This window comes from Pristiophorus japonicus, chromosome 1, assembly GCF_044704955.1.
Source record: "Pristiophorus japonicus isolate sPriJap1 chromosome 1, sPriJap1.hap1, whole genome shotgun sequence".
Lineage (NCBI taxonomy): Eukaryota > Metazoa > Chordata > Chondrichthyes > Pristiophoridae > Pristiophorus > Pristiophorus japonicus.
In genome coordinates, this window is record NC_091977.1 from 513,845,515 (window position 1) to 513,866,546 (window position 21,032).

The 21,032-nt window shown below is 43.5% G+C and overlaps 1 protein-coding gene across 1 annotated transcript in view; it reads right to left on the minus strand.

The window, feature by feature from the left end:
- The window catches only part of lama1 (laminin, alpha 1), a 439,104-nt gene that overhangs the window by 211,842 nt on the left and 206,230 nt on the right, over window positions 1–21,032 (minus strand). Inside the window, exons 13-14 of the mRNA XM_070895870.1 lie at window positions 6,378–6,479; window positions 3,069–3,280 (exon numbers count right to left, since the gene is read on the minus strand). Of these exons, the coding sequence (XP_070751971.1) occupies window positions 3,069–3,280; window positions 6,378–6,479 (314 nt within the window). The remainder of the gene's footprint in view (window positions 1–3,068; window positions 3,281–6,377; window positions 6,480–21,032) is intronic.

The window sequence follows — 21,032 nt, forward strand, 5'->3', positions numbered from 1 at the left end:
CTGATTTATTGAACTGGCTTTCACAACTTACTATGGTAGGATTTGAACTCATGGCCCCTGGGTTGTTAGCTAAATACTACAAACACTACATACACTGGAGTGCGCCTTAAATTGCAACTTGATATTTTGACGGTAGTATTGATGGTGAAAATTTTTCAGCAAATTGTTCAGCAACTCACATTTCCCTGGTATGATAACTATTGCTTAGATACTAGATAAATCTTAAATGCACTTATCACATTTTGATTTTTTTGACCATTATTCCACAGAAAGGAGTTAGAAAGAAAAAAATGTGATTTTTAAATCTGTACTCAGGCAAATTAAAAGTGACTTCGAGATAATCGGCAGTACAAATATTAATGAGATAAGCTTTGATGTTGATTCCCCATAGATTAAATAATAAGCAATTTATTAGTTCCTCTCAGCAAAAACACCCCTCACGTCCATTGTGTCGGGAAGTCTCTGTTTTTTACCTGGTAGTCAACAAAGGAAGATTTTTAAAAATACAGAGACAGAGACACAGGCAAGTTGGTCAGGTCCAGCAAAGGCTGTGAAGGCAGCAACGTTGTTAAACAGAAGCTGCAAGAGCATACCTTGAACACGCTGAGAAGGAGAATGCTAGTTAGAAGATATTTTGTTTCAGTCAAGCACAATGGCCCACTGATGTGGGGACATGTAGCATGTCCCTTATTTTCGGACCTTCTTTCGGATGAGACGTTAATCCGAGGCCCCGTCTACGCTCTCAGGAGGACGCAAAAAATCCCATGGCACTATTTCGAAGAAGAGTAGGGGAGTTCTCTACTAAGAGTAGGGAAGTTCTCTAAGAAGGAAATCCTTATTAGTCAGGAAATTGTGTTCAGGAAATTGATGGGATTGAAGGCCGATAAATCCCCAGGGCCTGATAGGCTGCATCCCAGAGTACTTAAGGAAGTGGCCCTAGAAATAATGGATGCATTGGTCATCATTTTCCAACATTCTATTGACTCTGAATCAGTTCCTATAGGCTGGAGGGTAGTTAATGTAACACCTCTTTTTAAAAAAGGAGGGAGAGAGAAAACAGGAAATTATAGACCGGTTAACCTGACATCGGTGGTGGGGAAAATGTTGGAATCAATTATTAAAGATGAAATAGCAGCGCATTTGGAAAGCAGTGACAGCATCGGTCCAAGTCAGCATGGATTTATGAAAGAGAAATCATGCTTGATAAATCTTCTAGAATTTTTTGAGGATGTAACTAGTAGAATGGACAAGGGAGAACCAATGAATGTGGTGTATTTGGACTTTCAAAAGGCTTTTGACAAGGTCCCACACAAGAGATTAGTGTGCGAAATTAAAGCACATGGTATTGGGGGTAATGTATTGACGTGGATAGAAAACTGGTTGGCAGACAGAAGCAGAGAGTCAGAATAAACGGGTCCTTTTCAGAATGGCAGGCAGTGACCAGTGGAGTGCCGCAGGGTTCAGTGCTTGGACACCAGCTATTTACAATAGACATCAATGATTTAGATGAAGGAATTGAATGTAATATCTCCAAGTTTGCAGATAACACTAAGCTGGGTGGCGGTGTGAGCTGTGAGGAGGATGCTAAGAGGCTGCAGGGTGACTTGGACAGGTTAGGTGAGTGGGCAAATGCATGGCAGATGCAGTATAATGTAGATAAATGTGAGGTTATCCACTTTGGTGGCAAAAACAGGAAGACAGAATATTATCTGAATGATGACAGATTAGGAAAGGGGGAGGTGCAACGAGACCTGGGTGTCATGGTACATCAGTCATTGAAGGTTGGCATGCAGGTACAGCAGGCGGTGAAGAAGGCAAAAAGCATGTTGGTCTTCATAGCTAGAGGATTTGAGTATAGGAGCAGGGAGGTCTTACTGCAATTGTACAGGGCCTTGGCGAGGACACACCTCGAATATTGTGTTCAGTTTTGGTCTCCTAATCTGAGGAAGGACATTCTTGCTATTGAGGGAGTGCAGCGAAGGTTCACCAGACTGATTCCTGGGATGGCTGGACTGACATATGAGAAGAGACTGGATCAACTGGGCTTGTATCCACTGGAGTTTAGAAGAGTGAGAGGGGATCTCATAGAAACATAAAATTCTGACGGGATTGGACAGGTTAGAGTCAGGAAGAATGTTCCCATTGCTGGGGAGTTCCAGAACCAGGGGTCACAGTCTAAGAATAAGGGGTAAGCCATTTAGGACCGAGATGAGGAGAAACTTCTTCACTCAGAGAGTGGTTAACATGTGGAATTCTCTACCGCAGAAAGTTGTTGAGGCCAGTTCGTTAGATATATTCAAAAGGGAGTTAGATATGGTCCTTATGGCTAAAGGGATCAAGGGGTATGGAGAGAAAGCAGGAAAAGGGTACTGAGTTCGAATGATCAGCCATGATCTTATTGAATGGCGGTGCAGGCTCGAAGGGCCGAATGGCCTGCTCCTGCACCTAATTTCTATGTTTCTATGTTTCTCTCTGGTGTCCTGGCTAATATTTATCCCTCAATCAATGTAACAAAAACAGATTACCTGGTCATTTTTACATTGCTCTTTGTGGGAGCTTGCTGTGCACTAATTGGCTGCTGCATTTCCTACATTACAAGAGTAACTACACTCCAAAAGGTACTTCATTCGCATTGAAGAGCTTTGGGACATCCTGAGGTCATGAAGGGCGCTATATAAATGCAAGTCTTTCTTTCTTTTGTAATCTTTGAAATCCGAACTGTTGGTCTCTGCATACACTTGCTGTCAAGTGAAGCAGCTTGAAGATTGTTGCCTGTCTTTAACTCACCGGGTGCTTTTTCAGTCCACCTTTAAATTGAAGTGTGAAAGACATGACCAGTTCAGATCACAAAGGTTGTTACAGCCTTTAGTTATGCTATCTTATAGTTCGATATTTGCAATATGGGCACACCTCTCGATGCAAGACCGTATTAAAGCACTTACTGGCGTGACTTGCACCATTGTATCCATGGGAATATCAAAGGCAAGATCCTAAACTTGTAACAGTTCTCATCACATTTTCTTTTGACATTGTGCAGTCCCTTACACTTGTTGAATCTGTACACTCACCTGTACACAGTCTTTCTGGCAACGTTGTATGTGGCCCTGATCTGCAGGCGTGTTACATTTACTAGAACGGTCATTAGTCGATCTCGGTCTATTGCATTATTTGTATTAAGATCCACAAAGTTCTCAGGCAGAAATCGAACTGCAACCAATTGTTCTTCATAGGGTTGGAGCAGGAGGCCATTGGACCCTGTACTCAGCGTGCGACCATTGCCCTAAATGATCAACATGTGCGCAGTTTAAAAAATAAGTGAGAGCATTTACAGTGCTGTGTTGCACTGGAAAAAATATTGCGACCAGTCAGAACAATACTTTAATTTAATGTGTCATTGTACAATAACATACAATAACTTGAACAGACTCTCGTTAGCGGGACGGTAGTATCGTGGTTATGAAGCACAGTGGCCATGAAGCTAAGAAAACATTTGCCAAACTGTGTCCCTTTAAATGTTATCACTTGCCCTGCTCCCTCCTCCATCAATGCCAACAGTGTGAAATTGAATGAAGTCACACACCCCTCATAATTACACCATCAACATCATAAGCAGCCCCTCGGAGTCGAGGAGGACTTGCTTCCACTCTTAACATGAGTTCTTAGGTGGCTGAACAGTCCAATACGAGAACTACAGTCTCTGTCATATGTGGGACAGACAGTCGTTGAGGGAAGGGGTGGGTGGGACAGGTTTGCCGCACGCGCCTTCCGCTGCCTGCGCTTGTTTTCTGCATGCTCTCGGCGATGAGACTCGAGGTGCTCAGCGCCCTCCCGGATGCACTTCCTCCACTTAGGGCGGTCTCTGGCCAGGGACTCCCAGGTGTCAGTGGGGACGTTGCACTTTATCAGGGAGGCTTTGAGGGCGTCCTTGTAATGTTTCCACTGCCCACCTTTGGCTCGTTTGCCGTGAAGGAGTTCCGAGTAGAGCGCTTGCTTTGGGAGTCTCGTGTCTAGCATGTGGACAATGTGGCCTGCCCAGCGGAGCTGATCAAATGTGGTCAATGCTTCAATGCTGGGGATATTGGCCTGGTCGAGGACGCTGATGTTGGTGTGTCTGTCCTCCCAGGGGATTTGTAGGATCTTGCGGAGACATCGTTGGTGGTACCTCTCCAGCAACTTGAGGTGTCTGTGATCCATGTCTCTGAGCCATATAGGAGGGCGTGTATTACTACAGCCCTTTAATTGCTGTCTGTGGTGACAGCACCCAATTCAGGGGAACTGACTGACTTATTTCAAGAAAAACATCGCTTATCAACAAAAAGGAGGGGAGAGAAGAGATGGAACTGGGGGAAGAGGGACTGGCACTGCCCACTGTTCAGCAGAAGGGGAAATATTTTTCAAACATCCTTAGCACTGAAACAACAGCTTAAACTGAAAGAGCATGATAATAGGGATCGAGAGCTATTGCATCTTTCACATTCATCTGAACAACCAGAATAACAAAACAGAGCCTCAGTTTAACATCTTATCCGAAGGGCAGTTCATCTGACAATACAGAGTCTCCTCAGCACTGCTGTCGAGTGCCAGCCTAGATTATATAATGAAGTCTTCATGTGGGGGTTGAACCCATAACTTTCTGACTTATCAAATATACGTCGTAAAAAAGTGGAACCCTGTGAGATGTCTGCGCTCCTCTAATCCTGCTCTTTTGAACATCCCTGATTTTAATCGCTCCACCGTGCCTTCATCGACTGAGACCCTAAGCTCCGGAATTCACTCTCTAAACCTCTTGACCTCTCTTTCCCTCCTTTACGACGCTCCTAAACACCTACCTCTTTGACCAAGCTTTTGGGCGTCTGCCCTCATATCCCCTTAGTCATATCATCAGAGGCAGTCCCTCGGAATTGAGGAAGATTTGCTTCCACTCTTAAAGTGAGTCCTTAGGTGGCTGAACAGTCCAACACGAGAGCCACAGTCTGTGTCACAGGTGGGACAGACAGTCGTTGAGGGAAAGGGTGGGGGAGACAGATTTGCCGCACGATCTTTCCGCTGCCTGCGCTTGAGTTCTGCATGCTCTCGGTGCAGTTGAGACTCGAGGTGCTCAGCGCCCTCCCGGCTGCACTTCCTCCACTTAGGGCAGTCTCTGGCCAGGGACTCCCAGGTGTCAGTGGGGATGTTGCAGCAAGCTTTTCGTAACGGACGAAGCAGAAACACCCCTCCATCGACGGGCCTTTCACCCCTCCAGCGGCAATCGGGCCTCCCCTCCTCTCCTTCGTGGCTGTGTGTCAAATTATCTTTAATGTTCCCTTTAATTATTTTTGTCTGCGTGGCCCCTTTACGGGGTTGCGCGGCGCGCGCATGCGCGTTTTTCCCATTTAAATGGCGGTGAGCCGGCTGTGCAGGAGCTCCGAGAGCGCTGCGTGGTCGCTCAGCTTAAAGGGAACATTCGTTGGGGCGTTTCACTGCGGTAAAGGCTCGATTATAAATAGATGTTGTTGTTGATGAGTATATGTGAGCGACTATCACGAAAATAATCTCATTTTGCATTTTAGCTGACAAACCAAATTGCTTTCCTAGTTAATGACATCATTTGCACCTCTTGATGAGATTCCTCTCTTGTAATTACTCCCGTTTAGCTCGCATGCTCTTCCTAATCTAATCAAGGGCTTCAATTTAATAATTCACAAGAGGGAATTTAATTAATTTACAGCAATAAATCCCAGAGATTAGATTACAGTCTTGCAGCTCACCAATGTTTGTGGTATTTTGCTAATTTTGGGTTTTTCGGCTGTCGATATAGGCCTGCCAGCTATCAGTATGCACCAAGTATTAGGCGCTCAACAAGGTTTACAAAAGGACATTAATGCCTTCTGGCATCAACAAAAGGGGTTTTAATGAGATTCACCACATGGGAGTTTCCCAGGATTAAGCAGGTTTTTATTGTAAATCATTAACCGTCTGAATCTCAGGGGTTCATTTGTGCTTAATAACATATTTCTGTATATGAATTACTGTGACAATGAAAATCATACTTCAAACTGTGTCCAATTTACTTCCTGGGCATAAACAATGTTCTACAGGAACTACAACACAAAACCGACTGGTGACCTACATGTAGCATGCAAGCGAAAGGCGTTTCTGGGGCAGTGGCGAGGCACAGGGAGTGTGGCTCAGTGAACTGGAGTTATATTATAGCCCTATCTCTGACCCATGCTCCCTCTACTGCGAGCCCAGAATTATTGTTTAAATGGATGTCACCTCTCAGGTTCTTCCCAGTAAGAATATGTACAATGTGCACAGACCTGTAGCCTTATAGTTTGGGAGTTGTCTTACTATGCAGTCAGTTTTATTCAATTCGGGATTATTTCCAGCATCCTTACCTCGATGATGACATCAATATTAGAGGTCAGCTCATTGTCAGCGCTTTCCATTGGAAAATCGTACAACACAGCGAACTTCAGGTATCCTCCATAGGCAGTCAGCTGGGAAGGAGAAAAAAAACAAAGACTTGCATTTATATAGCACCTTTCACGACCTCAGGATATCCCAAAGCACTTCACAGCAATTGAAGTACTTTTGGAGTGTAGTCACGGTTGTAATGTAGGAAACACAATGGGTCCAACCAGCAAAAAAATCTACGCACTTACTTTCTACCTCGGGATCCACGGAGACCTGCGCTCCTGGGCCTCTAGGTATAGGCCTGCATGGTGGCCCATGTACCCCAGGGGAGCATGTGGTTAGCATGTGTTCCCGATGTTGGGGAAGTCCAGAACCAGGGGACACAGTCTAAGGATAAGGGGTAAGCCATTTAGGACTGAGATGAGGAGAAACTTCTTCACTCAGAGAGTTGTTAACCGGTGGAATTCCCTACCGCAGAGAGTTGTTGATGCCAGTTCATTGGATATATTCAAGAGGGAGTGAGATGTGGCCCTTACGGCTAAAGGGATCAAGGGGTATGGAGAGAAAGCAGGAAAGGGGTACTGAGGGAATGATCAGCCATGATCTTATTGAATGGTGGTGCAGGCTCGAAGGGCTGAATGACCTACTCCTGCACCTATTTTCTATCTTTCTATGTTTCTAAGCACCCCTGGGATCACGTGGGCCAGCCCAACCAATCAAAGAAGAGAATCCCCATTCATACTTATGGGGATTCCGTATGTACAGAACTTCCACAAGTATGAATGGGAATCACACAAAAAATACCTCTACATATCAAATAAATTAAAGAAACAATGACATATTTAAAAATAATTAAAATTGAATTTAATTAAATATTTTTTAAAAAATTCTATTTTTTGGAAAATAAATTTACACGTTTTAACAGAGCTAAAAATAAACATATATTATTGCACAGGGTCTTTAACGTATAAATGATGGATAAAATTTTATGTTTCTGTTTTTTAAAAAAAAACTCTTACGCTGGTAAAAGCAACCAGTCGTAAGAATTTCACGGGCATTCGTTGGTCAGAAGTTGGGCAAATAGCCCAACTCTCCGCCCGCAGAAGCCCTTTTCCCAGGGTTGCGTGCGATCTGTCAAGAGAACTCTTGATGTATCGCAAGTTCTGGGTTTTGGCGTATGCGCAGCGCATGCCTAAACCCGGAACCTGCGCGGCCTCGTACGCGGCCAAGGGGCCACAAATTATAGCTCAATATTTATTGACGAGAAACTAAAATCTGGATAAAGCAGTACAGAATCCAATGATGGCTCCTCTGAGTTACGTTCCAAAGCCCTGATTTTTTTAAGGCTTTGCTGACGATGAGGAGACTCGAGAAGCAATCATGGGTCGGTCACTCAGGGCTCTGATCTTGCGTGACTGAAAACAGTCCATGCCCCATTTTCTCAGCCACAACTTGCATGGCAGAAAATGAGGCCTTGCTACTAGCATGGATGGGCCTTATTTAAATAGAATAAGTATTTACCTTGATCTCTCATCATAGTCTCCTCACGGGTTAACTCTTCCCACAGTTTGCACCTCGCCGACAAGAATTGGTCAAACCCAAGCTCCTGGGGCCTGGTCTGCTCAAGTATTGGCCTTTATCTTAAGGGGGCTTGAATACAAGCGACTGGAAGTTATGTTCCAGGTACATAAAACACTGGTTAGACCCACATTTAGAGTACTGCTTTCAGTTCTGAGCACTGCACCTCAGGAAGGATATACTGGCCTTGGAAGCGGTGCAGTGACGATTTACCAGAATGACAGCACGGCTAAAAGGGTTAAATTATGAGAAGAGGTTGCACAGACTAGGCTTGTATTCCCTTGAGTACAGAACATTAAAGGGTGATATAACTGAAGTGTTGAAGATGATGAAAGGATTTGACAGGGTAGATAGAGAGAAAACTATTTTCTCTGATGGGAGAGAGTCCAGAAAAATGGGGGCAGAACCTTAAAATTAGAGCTAGGCCGTTCAGGGATGTTGTCAGGAAGCACTTCTTCCCACTAGGAGTAGTGGGAATCTGGAACTCCCCCTCAAAAAGCTGTTGAGGCTGGGGAATCAATTGAACATTTCAACAGTTGATAGATTTTAGTTAGGCAAGGGGAATGGAACCAAGGTGCATAGATGGAGTTAACATACAGATCAGCTATGATTTTATTGAATGACGAAATAGGCTCGAGGGGCTGAATGGCATACTCCTGTTGCTACATTCCAAAGTAGATTTCTTCTTGGATCATAGGTACAGCACAGGGGGCCATTCGGCCCATTGTTCCTGTGCCTGCTCTTTGAGAGAGCTATCCAATTAGTCCCACTCCCTTGCTCTTTCCCCATAACCCAGTAAAAAAATATTCCTTCAAGTATTTATCCAATTTCCTTTCAGGTAGTGCATTCTAGATGACAACTCACTGTGTAAAAAAAATGCTTCCTCATGTCACCTCTGGCTCTTTTGCCACCCTCAAGCAGTTTGTCACTCTTGCTCCCTGGCTGATCTATGTAAATATCTCCGCTTACAATCTGTTTTTTTTTGTTACGCTTGTGTCCCGGCTCCTTTTTTTAAAAAAATGGACTCTTTCACGGTGCCTCAATTTCTGCGGCCTTCTTTCCACTTCTTAAACAGAATCCGGACATTTGTTGTCACAAGAACACAAGAAATAGGAACAGGAGTAGGCCATTTGGGTCCTCGAGCCTGCTCTGCCATTCAATAAGATCATGACTGATCTGTTCATGAACTCAGTTCCACTTCCCTGCCCGCTCCCCACAACCCTTTATTCCCTTATCGCTCAAAAATCTGTCTATCTCCGCTTTAAATATATTCAATGACACAGCCTCCGCAGGTCTCTGGGGCAGAGAATTCCATAGATTTACAACCCTCAGAGAGGAAATTGCTCCTCATCTCAGTTTTAAATGGGCGGCCTCTTATTCTGAGACTATGCCCCCTAGTTTTTGTCTCCCCCATGATTGCAAATATACTCTCTGCATCCACTTTGTCCAGCCCTCTCTTTATGTTATATGTTTCGATAAGATCACCACTCATTTTTCTGAACTCCAATGAGTATAGACCCAACCTACTCAACCTTTCCTCATAAGTCAACCCCCTCATCTCCGGAATCAACCTAGTGAACGTTCTCTGAACAGCCGCCAATGCAAGTATATCATTTCTTAAATACGAAGACCAAAGCTGCACGCAGTACTCCAGGTGTGGCCTCACCAATACCTTGTTTACTTGTAGCAGGACTTCTCTGCTTTTATACTCTATCCCCCTTGTAATAAAGGCCAACATTCCATTTGCTTTCCAGATTACTTGCTGTACCTGCACACTGACTTTTTGTGTTTCATGCACAAGGACCCTCAGGTCCCTGTGTGCTGAAGCACTTTGCAATTTTTCTCCATTTAAATTATAATTGGCTTTTCTATTTTTTCTGCCAAAGTGGATAACCCTCACATTTTCCTACATTATACTCCAGCTGCCAAATTTTTGCCCACTCATTTAGCCTGTCTATATCCCTTTGCAGATTTTTTGTGTCGTCCTCACAATTTGCTTTCCCACCCATCTTTGTATCAATAGCAAGTGTCTGCAGATAGCAAGGTAATATAAAAAGGAAAAGGTGGCTAAAGTAAATATTGGTACCTTAAAGGACGAGACCGGGGAATTAGTAATGGGGAAAATAGAGATGGCAGAAACTCTGAACAAATATTTGGTATCAGTTTTTACGGTAGAGGACACTAACAATATTCCGACAGTGGATAGTCTAGGGGCTATCACGGGGGAGGAACTTAACACAATCACAATCACTAAGGAGGTGGTACTCAGTAAGATAATGGGACTAAAGGCAGATAAATCCCCTGGACCTGATGGCTTGCATCCTATGGGTCTTAAGAGAAGTAGTGGCAGGGATTGTGGATGCATTGTTTATAATTTACCAAAATTCCCTGGATTCTGGGGAGGTCCCAACAAATTGGAAAACTGCAAATGTAATGCCCCTATTTAAAAAAGGAGGCAGACAAAAAGCAGGAAACTATAGACCAGTTAGCCTAACATCTGTGGTTGGGAAAATATTGGAGTCCATTATTAAAGAAGCAGTAGCAGGACATTTGGAAAAACAAAATTCAGTCAGGCAGAGTCAGCATGGATTTATAAAGGGGAAGTCATGTTTCACAAATTTGCTGGAATTTTTTGAGGATGTAACGAACAGGGTAGATAAAGGGGAACCAGTGGATATGGTGTATTTGGACTTCAAGAAGGCATTTGACAAGGTGCCACATAAAAGGTTACTGCACGAGATAAAAGTTCATGGGGTTGGGGGTAATATATTAGCATGGATAGAGGATTGGCTAACTAACAGAGAACAGAGAGTTGGGATAAATGGTTCATTCTCTGGTTGGCAATCAGTAACCAGTGGGGTGCCGCAGTGATCAGTGCTGGGACCCCAACTATTTACAATCTATATTAACAACTTGGAAGAAGGGACTGAGTGTAACGTAGCCAAGTTTGCTGATGCTACAAAGATGGGTGGGAAAGCAATGTGTGAGGAGGACACAAAAAAATCTGCAAAAGGACATAGACAGGCTAAGTGAGTGGGCAAAAACTTGATAGATGGGAGTATAATGTTGGAAAGTGTTAGATCATGCACTTTGACAGAAAAAAATCAAAGAGCAAGTTATTATTTAAATGGAGAAAGATTGCAAAGTGCTGCAGTACAGCGGGACCTGGGGGTACTTGTGCATGAAACACAAAAGGATAGTATGTAGGTACAGCAAATGATCAGGAAGGCCAATAGTATCTTGGCCTTTATTGCAAAGGGGATGGAGTATAAAAGCATGGAAGTCTTACTACAGTTATATAAGGTATTGGTGAGACCACACCTAGAATACTGCGTGCAGTTTTGGTTTCCATATTTACGGAAGGATATACTTGCTTTGGAGTCAGTTCAGAGAAGGTTCACGAGGTTAACTCCAGAGATGAGGGGGTTAACTCATGAGGAAAGGTTGAGTAGTTTGGGCCTCTACTCATTGCAATTCAGAAGAATGAGAGGTGATCTTATCGAAACACATAAGATTATGAGGGGGCTTGACAAGGTGGATGCAGAGAGGATGTTTCCACTGATGGGGGAGACTAGAAATAGAGGGCACGATCTTGGAATAAGAGGCTGCCCATTTAAAACAAAGATGAAGAGAAATTTCTTCTCTGAGAGTTGTAAATCTGTGGAATTCACTGCCTCAGAGAGCTGTGGAAGCTGGGACATTGAATAAATTTAAGACAGAAATAGATAGTTTCTTAAACGATAAGGAGATAAGGGGTTATGGGAAGCGTGCGGGGAAGTGGAGCTGAGTCCATGGTCAGATCAGCCATGATCTTATTGAATGGCGGAGCGGGCTCGAGGGGCCGTATGGCCTACTCCTGTTCCTATTTCTTATGAGCAAACTTGATTACATTACACTCAGTCCCTTCATCCAAGTCATTAATATAGATTGTAAACAGTTGAGGCCCCAGCAGATCCCTACAGCACCCCACTAGTTACGGTATGCCAACCGGAAAATGACCCATTTATCCCAACTCTCTGTTTTCTGTGAGTTAGTCAATCCTCTATCCATGCTAATATATTACCCCCAACCCTGTGAACTTTTATCTTGTGCAGTAACCTTTTATGTGGCACCTTATCGAATGCCTTCTGGAAATCCAAATACACCACATCCACTGGTTCCCCCTTATCCACCCTGTTCATTACATCCTCAAAGAACTTCAGCAAATTTGTCAAACATGTTTTCCCTTTCATAAAACCATGCTGACCCCACTTGATTGAATTATGCTTTTCCAAATATCCTGCTATTTCTTCCTTAATAATGGACTCCAGCATTTTCCCAATGACAGATGTTAGGCTAACCGATCTATAGTTTCCTGCGTTCTGTCTGCCTCCTTTTTTAAACTGGGGCGTTACATTTGCAGTTTTCCAATCCGCTGGGACCCCCCCAGAATCCAGGGAATTTTGGTAGATTACAACCAATGCATCCACTATCTCTGCAGCCACTTCTTTAAGGATCCTAGGATGCAAAAGGTCGAGGGACTTGTCCGCTTTTAATTCCATTATTTTACTGAGTACTAGTTCATTAGAGATAATGATTGTATTAAGTTCCCTCCCTCCCTATAGCCCCTTGATTATTGGAATGTTTTTAGTGTCTTCTACTGTGAAGAATGGCATGTTGGCCTTCATAGCGAGGGGATTTGAGTACAAGGGCAGGGAGGTGTTGCTACAATTGTACAGGGCCTTGGTGAGGCCACACCTGGAGTATTGTGTACAGTTTTGGTCTCCTAACCTGAGGAAGGACATTCTTGCTATTGAGGGAGTGCAGCGAAGGTTCACCAGACTGATTCCCGGGATGGCGGGACTGACCTATCAAGAAAGACTGGATCAACTGGGCTTGTATTCACTGGAGTTCAGAAGAATAAGAGGGGACCTCATAGAAACGTTTAAAATTCTGACGGGGTTAGACAGGTTAGATGCAGGAAGAATGTTCCCAATGTTGGGGAAGTCCAGAACCAGGGGACACAGTCTAAGGATAACGGGGAAGCCATTTAGGACCGAGATGAGGAGGAATTTCTTCACCCAGAGAGTGGTGAACCTGTGGAATTCTCTACCACAGAAAGTTGTTGAGGCCAATTCACTAAATATATTCAAAAAGGAGTTAGATGAATTCCTTACTAGGGGAATCAAGGGGTATGGTGAGAAAGCAGGAATGGGGTACTGAAGTTGCATGTTCAGCCATGAACTCAATGAATGGCGGTGCAGGCTAGAAGGGCCGAATGGCCTACTCCTGCACCTATTTTCTATGTTTCTATGTTTCTATGATCGATACAAAATATTTGTTCAAAGTCTCTGCCATTTCCCTGTTCCCCATTATTCATTCCCCAGTCTCATCCTCTAAGGGATCAACATTTACTTTAGCCATTATTTTCCTTTTTATGTACCTGTAGAAACTCTGACTATCTGTTTTTATATTTCGTGCTCGTTTACTTTCATAATCTATCTTCCCTCTATTATTTTTTTCGTCGTTCTTTGCTGGCTTTTAAAAGTTTCCCAATCCTCTGGCCTCCCACTAGTCTTGGCCACATTGTATGCCCTTGTTTTCAATTTGATACCATCCCTTATTTCCTTAGTTAGCCATAGGTGGTTATCCCTTCTCTTGCAGTCTTACCCTCTCATTGGGATATATTTTTGTTGAGAGTTATGAAATATCTCCTTAAATGTCTGCCACTCCTCATCAACCTTCCGACTCTGTAATCTATTTTCCCAGTCCACTTTAGCCAACTCTGCCTTTATACCTTTGTAGTCTCCTTTATTTAAGCTTAGGACACTGGTTTGAGATCCAACTTTCTCACCCTCCAACTGAATTTGAAATTCAACCAGGTTATGGTCAATCATTCCTGGAGAATCCTTTACTTGGAGATCGTTTATTAATCCTGTCTCATTGCACAGTACCAGATCTAAGATAGCCAGCTCCCTGGTTGGTTCCGCAACATACTGTTGAAGGAAACTATCCCGGATACACTATGAACTCTTCCTCAAGGCTACCCAGGCCAATTTGCTTTGTCCAATCAACGTGAAGGTTAAAATCTCCCATGATTATTGCCGGTCCTTTTTTACAAGTCTCCATTATTTCTTGATTTATACTCTATCCAACAGTGTAGCTACTATTAGGGGGCCTATAGACTACGCCCACCAGTGACTTTTTTCCCCTTATTATTCCTTATTTCCACCCAAACTGATTTAACATCTTGATCTTCTAAGCCAAAATCGTTTCTCACTAACACAGTGATCTCATCCTTTATTAACAGAGCTACATCACCTCCTTTTCCTTTCTGTCTGTCCTTCCGAATTGTCAAATACCCCTGAATATTTAGTTCCCAATCCTGGTCACCTTACAACCACATATCTGTAATGGCTATCAGATCACACCCATTTGTATCTATTCGTGCCGTAAACCCATCTATTTTGTTAAGAATGCTGCCTGCATTCAGGTAAAGAGCTTTTAAATTTGTTTTTTTTACCCATTTTTCCTGTTTTGACCCCACTTTCCGATTCACTTTTATGTTTATACATTCTGTCCCTTCCTGTCATGCTCTGGTTTGCATTTCCCCCAGTGCTGCCCTGCTCGATTGCCTTCTCCTTATTCTTTGACTTCTTACATTTTCGTTCAGCTGAACCCCCCCGCCCCTCCCCCCCCCCACTATTTAGTTTAAAGCCCTCTCTACAACCCTGGTTATTTGATTCGCCAGGACTCTAGTCCCAGCACGGTTTAAGTGGAGTCCTTTGTGAAATGACTCCACATCACATGATTGCAGAGGGTTTAGATTTACGCAATCGTTAAACGAGAAAGGATAATGCTGCAGTTACTTTGAAGAATATTTGTTGATTTTGTTCTCTCTGTTAAATTTTGCTGCCCTCTGCCCTATGCATTAATTGGTGTTACTGAATCGTGCACTGTAATGTCTGTAAGCTTGTAATGTTTGTAGCTCCACACTGTGGATGTGGACGTATTGTGTACTGCAACTACAGAGTTAATAATAAACAGAACCAGGCATGTTCTGGAAGCTTCCGACAGAGCTGCCTGCCATTTTAGGAGCTGTGTGTGCTGTGCTCTGTGAATATATCACATTTGGCGATGAGATGGGATTTTTTGGATGATTTAAAGCTGAAATTTTGTTGGTGAAGGATTCAGCCAGCTGACAGAGAGACTTTGGAAGCTTCTGTCTTTGGACAAAAAGCTACAAAATCTGAGGTAATAGAAACATAGAAACATAGAAACTAGGTGCAGGAGTAGGCCATTCAGCCCTTCTAGCCTGCACCGCCATTCAATGAGTTCATGACTGAACATGCAACTTCAGTACCCCATTCCTGCTTTCTCACCATAACCCTTGATTCCCCTAGTAGTAAGGACTTCATCTAACTCCTTTTTGAATATATTTAGTGAATTGGCCTCAACAACTTTCTGTGGTAGAGAATTCCACAGGTTCACCACTCTCTGGGTGAAGAAATTCCTCCTCATCTCGGTCCTAAATGGCTTCCCCCTTATCCTTAGACTGTGTCCCCTGGTTCTGGACTTCCCCAACATTGGGAACATTCTTCCTGCATCTAACCTGTCTAACCCCGTCAGAATTTTAAACGTTTCTATGAGGTCCCCTCTCATTCTTCTGAACTCCAGTGAATACAAGCCCAGTTGATCCAGTCTTTCTTGATAGGTCAGTCCCGCCATCCCGGGAATCAGTCTGGTGAACCTTTGCTGCACTCCCTCAATAGCAAGAATGTCCTTCCTCAGGTTAGGAGACCAAAACTGTACACAATACTCCAGGTGTGGCCTCACCAAGGCCCTGTACAATTGTAGCAACACCTCCCTGCCCCTGTACTCAAATCCCCTCGCTATGAAGGCCAACATGCCATTTGCTTTCTTAACCGCCTGCTGTACCTGCATGCCAACCTTCAATGACTGACGTACCATGACACCCAGGTCTCTTTGCACCTCCCCTTTTCCTAATCTGTCACCATTCAGATAATAGTCTGTCTCTCTGTTTTTACCACCAAAGTGGATAACCTCACATTTATCCACATTATACTTCATCTGCCATGCATTTGCCCACTCACCTAACCTATCCAAGTCGCTCTGCCGCCTCATAGCATCCTCCTCACAGCTCACACTGCCACCCAACTTAGTGTCATCCGCAAATTTGGAGATACTACATTTAATCCCCTCGTCTAAATCATTAATGTACAGTGTAAACAGCTGGGGCTCCAGCACAGAACCTTGCGGTACCCCACTAGTCACCGCCTGCCATTCTGAAAAGTCCCCATTTACTCCTACTCTTTGCTTCCTGTCTGACAACCAGTTCTCAATCCATGTCAGCACACTACCCCCAATCCCATGTGCTTTAACTTTGCACATTAATCTCTTGTGTGGGACCTTGTCGAAAGCCTTCTGAAAATCCAAATATACCACATTAACTGGTTCTCCCTTGTCCACTCTACTGGAAACATCCTCAAAAAATTCCAGAAGATTTGTCAAGCATGATTTCCCTATCACAAATCCATGCTGACTTGGACCAATCATATTACCTCTTTCCAATTGCACTGCTATGACATCCTTAATAACTGATTCCATCATTTTACCCACTACCGATGTCAGGCTGACCGGTCTATAATTCCCTGTTTTCTCTCTCCCTCCTTTTTTAAAAAGTGGGGTTACATTGCCTACCCTCCACTCCATAGGAACTGATCCAGAGTCAATGGAATGTTGGAAAATGACTGTCAATGCATCCACTATTTCCAAGGCCACCTCCTTATGTACTCTGGGATACAGTCCATCAGGCCCAGGGGATTTATCGGCCTTCAATCCCATCAATTTCCCCAACACAATTTCCCGACTAATAAGGATTTCCCTCAGTTCCTCCTCCTTACTAGACCCTCTGACCCCTTTTATATCCGGAAGGTTGTTTGTGTCCTCCTCAGTGAATACCGAACCAAAGTACTTGTTCAATTGGTCCGCCATTTCTTTGTTCCCCGTTATGACTTCCCCTGATTCTGACTGCAGGGGACCTATGTTTGTCTTTACTAACCTTTTTCTCTTTACATATCTATAGAAACTTTTGCAATCCGTCTTAATGTTCCCTGCAAGCTTCTTCTCGTACTCCATTTTCCCTGCCCTAATCAAACCCTTTGTCCTCCTCTGCTGAGTTCTAAATTTCTCCCAGTCCCCGGGTTCGCTGCTATTTCTGGCCAATTTGTATGCCACTTCCTTGGCTTTAATGCTATCCTTGATTTCCCTTGATAGCCACGGTTGAGCCACCTTCCCTTTTTTATTTTTACACCAGACAGGAATGTACAATTGTTGTAGTTCATCCATGCGGTCTCTAAATGTCTGCCATTGCCCATCCACAGTCAACCCCTTCAGTATCATTCACCAATCTATCCTAGCCAATTCACACCTCATACATTCAAAGTTACCCTTCTTTAAGTTCTGGACCATGGTCTCTGAATTAACTGTTTCATTCTCCATCCTAATGCAGAATTCCACCATATTATGGTCACTCTTCCCCAAGGGGCCTCGCACAACGAGATTGCTAATTAATCCTCTCTCATTACACAACACCCAGTCTAAGATGGCCTCCCCCCTAGTTGGTTCCTCGACATATTGGTCTAAAAAACCATCCCTTATGCACTCCAGGAAATCCTCCTCCACCGTATTGCTTCCAGTTTGGTTAACCCAATCTATGTGCATATTAAAGTCACCCATTATAACTGCTGCACCTTTATTGCACGCACCCCTAATTTCATGTTTGATGCCCTCCCCAACATCACTACTACTGTTTGGAGTTCTGTACACAACTCCCACTCACGTTTTTTGCCCTTTGGTATTCTGCAGCTCTACCCATATAGATTCCACATCATCCAAGCTAATGTCCTTCCGAACTATTGCCTTAATTTGCTCCTTAACCAGCAATGCTACCCCACCTCCTTTTCCTTTTATTATATCTTTCCTAAATGTTGAATACCCCTGGATGTTGAGTTCCCAGCCCTGATCATCCTGGAGCCACGTCTCCGTAATCACATCATATTTGTTAACATCTATTTGCACAGTTAATTCATCCACCTTATTGCGGATACTCCTTGCATTAAGACACAAAGCCTTCAGGCTTGTTTTTTTAACACCCTTTGTCCTTTTAGAATTTTGCTGTACAGTGGCCCTTTTTGTTCTTTGCCTTGGGTTTCTCTGCCCTCCACTTTTCTTCATCTCCTTTCTGTCTTTTGCTTTTGCCTCCTTTTTGTTTCCCTCTGTCTCCCTGCATTGGTTCCCATCCCCCTGCCATATTAGTTTAAATCCTCCCCAACAGCACTAGCAAACACTCCCCCTCGGACATTGGTTCCGGTCCTGCCCAGGTGCAGACCGTCCGGTTTGTACTGGTTCCACCTCCCCCAGAACCGGTTCCATGCCCTAGGAATTTGAATCCCTCCCTGCTGCACCACTGCTCAAGCCACGTATTCATCTGCGCTATCCTGGTAAAATACAACACATTGTGAACAGCTAGAAATTAAAAATGGCAGCACCCGCAGGTGTAATGCGACATTTGGGTGAATATAGACACGACCGGGAAAGGTTTAAAGCATATGTGAATCGGCTAGAAATGTATTTCATTGCAAATGACATAATTGAAGTTCCGGACAATGCAGTTCAGAATCAGGCAATATTGGAACGTAAGAGAGCTATCTTCTTATGGGAGGCGGGTCCGGCATTGTACGAAACCCTTGTAAATCTGCTTGTGCCTGACAAGCCAAAGGACACAACGCTTAAAGAGATTTTAACGAAGCTGGAGCAGCACTATAACCCCAAACCGTTAGAAATTGCTGAAAGCTATCATTTCTGGATTCAGAATCAAAAGACTGAATAAAGTATCAGTGATTACATCGTAGCATTAAAAAAGCTATCGATTCACTGCAATTTTGGAAACTTTCAAAACCGAGCATTATGAGATCGTTTTGTTTGTGAGGTGAAAAATGATGCACTCAGAAGAAAGTTATTGACGACGGATGACTTGACTTTTGAGCTTGCTTGTCAGACAGCGAGGTCGATGGGCATGGCCGATCAATATTCCCGAGAAGTAAATAATAATTATGGTCATCAGTCAACCGAGGTGAATCGCCTGCAGGTTCAAAGTAAACTGGAAATTCTAACAGAGCGTCGAAGTCATGCTATAGGTGCCTGGGACAACACATTGCTCAAAGTTGACCATATGTGAAGACAGAGTGTTTCTCCTGCAGAAAGACTGGGCATCTTGCGAAGGCATGCTGACTGAAGGGTAAACCAGCTTTCAAAGCTATGAGTCCAGCGTTCAAAGCTATGAGTAGAAATCCTCAGAGACTACATAGCATGGAAGAACAACAACAGGACGAGGAGATGATAGAGTTACACGTCATTAGGAGCACGAGGTTAATGGACAATGATTCGGAAAGCATCAAAATCCACATTGATGTTGCGGGATTCAAGATGCCAATGGAAATTGACACGGGTGCATCCGTGAGTGTAGTACCGGAGTCGCTATACCTTGACAAATTGCGTGATTTCCAACTGGAGAAATCCAAGATAGAGCTGCGAGGCTACTCGGGAGAGAAAATTCCTGTGTTAGGTCGTATCACCGTACCGGTGAAATATAAGGATCACTTTCAGAACTTGCCTCTATTAGTAGTGAAAGGAGACAAGCCTGCCTTACTTGGAAGAAATTGGTTGAGATCACTGAAGCTGGATTGGAGTGAGATTTTCTGTGTGGAAGTGAGATTTTCATCAACGGATGAGGTTATCAAGAAGTATCCAAAGGTGTTCTGCGAAACGGGCAGTCCGATCCAAGGCTTCAAGGCGAGTGTCAGGGTACAGAAGGATGCTAGATCGGTTTACTACAAGCCATGTTCCGTACCATATGCACTCAAGGAGAAAGTTGAGTAAGAACTCAAAAGACTAGAGACTGAGAACATTATTTGTAAGATAGATCGATGTAATTGGGCTACACCCATTGTTGTTGTACCTAAGTCCGATGGTAAGGTAAGATTGTGTGGTGATTATAAAGTAACCGTAAACCAGGTTCTAGAGGGTAATGTCCCGAATACATTGCCGAATATCGAAGATTTGTTCACAGCACTGACAGGTGGTCAGATTTTCTCAAAACTGGATCTTATAAATGCCTACTTACAGCTTGAACTAGATGAGGAGTCCAAATCATGTTTGACTATAAATATTCATCTAGGCCTATATCAATTTAATAGGCTACCGTTTGGAGTGTCTTCCACCCCTGCCATATTCCAAGGGATAATGAACCAGATTTTGCAAGGTATTGAAGGGGTAGTATGTTATTTGGATGACATACTAACTTCAGCACCAAATAGGAAAATTCATAATAACATATTGAATGAAGTCCTCAAACGGCTAGAGAAACACAGAGTACGAGTATCTGCTCGTAAGTGTGAGTTATTTCAAAACTCAGTGGAGTACTTAGGGTACAGAGTAGACATTGGATGCAATTCGAAAAGCACCCACTCCCAGGAATGTCACTGAACTTCGTTCATTCTTGGGTCTTTTGAACTATTAAGGGAAGTTCCAACCAAATTTGGCTACAGTATTACATCCACTGAATGAGCTATTGAAAAAACAGGTCCATTGGAAGTGGTCAAAAGAATGCGATACAGCATTCAAGGAGTGTAAAAGCAAATAGAGAGCACTATGTTAGTTCACTATGACATATTTAAGGAGATTAAGCTAGCTAGCTCTCCGTATGGAGTTGGAGCAGTGATCTCTCATATATTAAGTAGTGGGGAGGAGAGACCAATTGCTTTTGCTTCACGCACTCTCAGTGCCAGTGAGAGTAATTATGCGCAAATTGAAAGGGAAGCTTTGGCATTAATTTCTGGGGTCAAGAAGTTTCACAAATACTTGAATGGTCGTAAGTTTTCCATTGTTACGGACCATAAGCCCCTAACAGTACTCCTCCATCCAAAGTCCCCAGTTCCAACATTAGATGCAGCCCGAATGCAGAGATGGGCTTTGATTTTGTCAGCATATACATATGA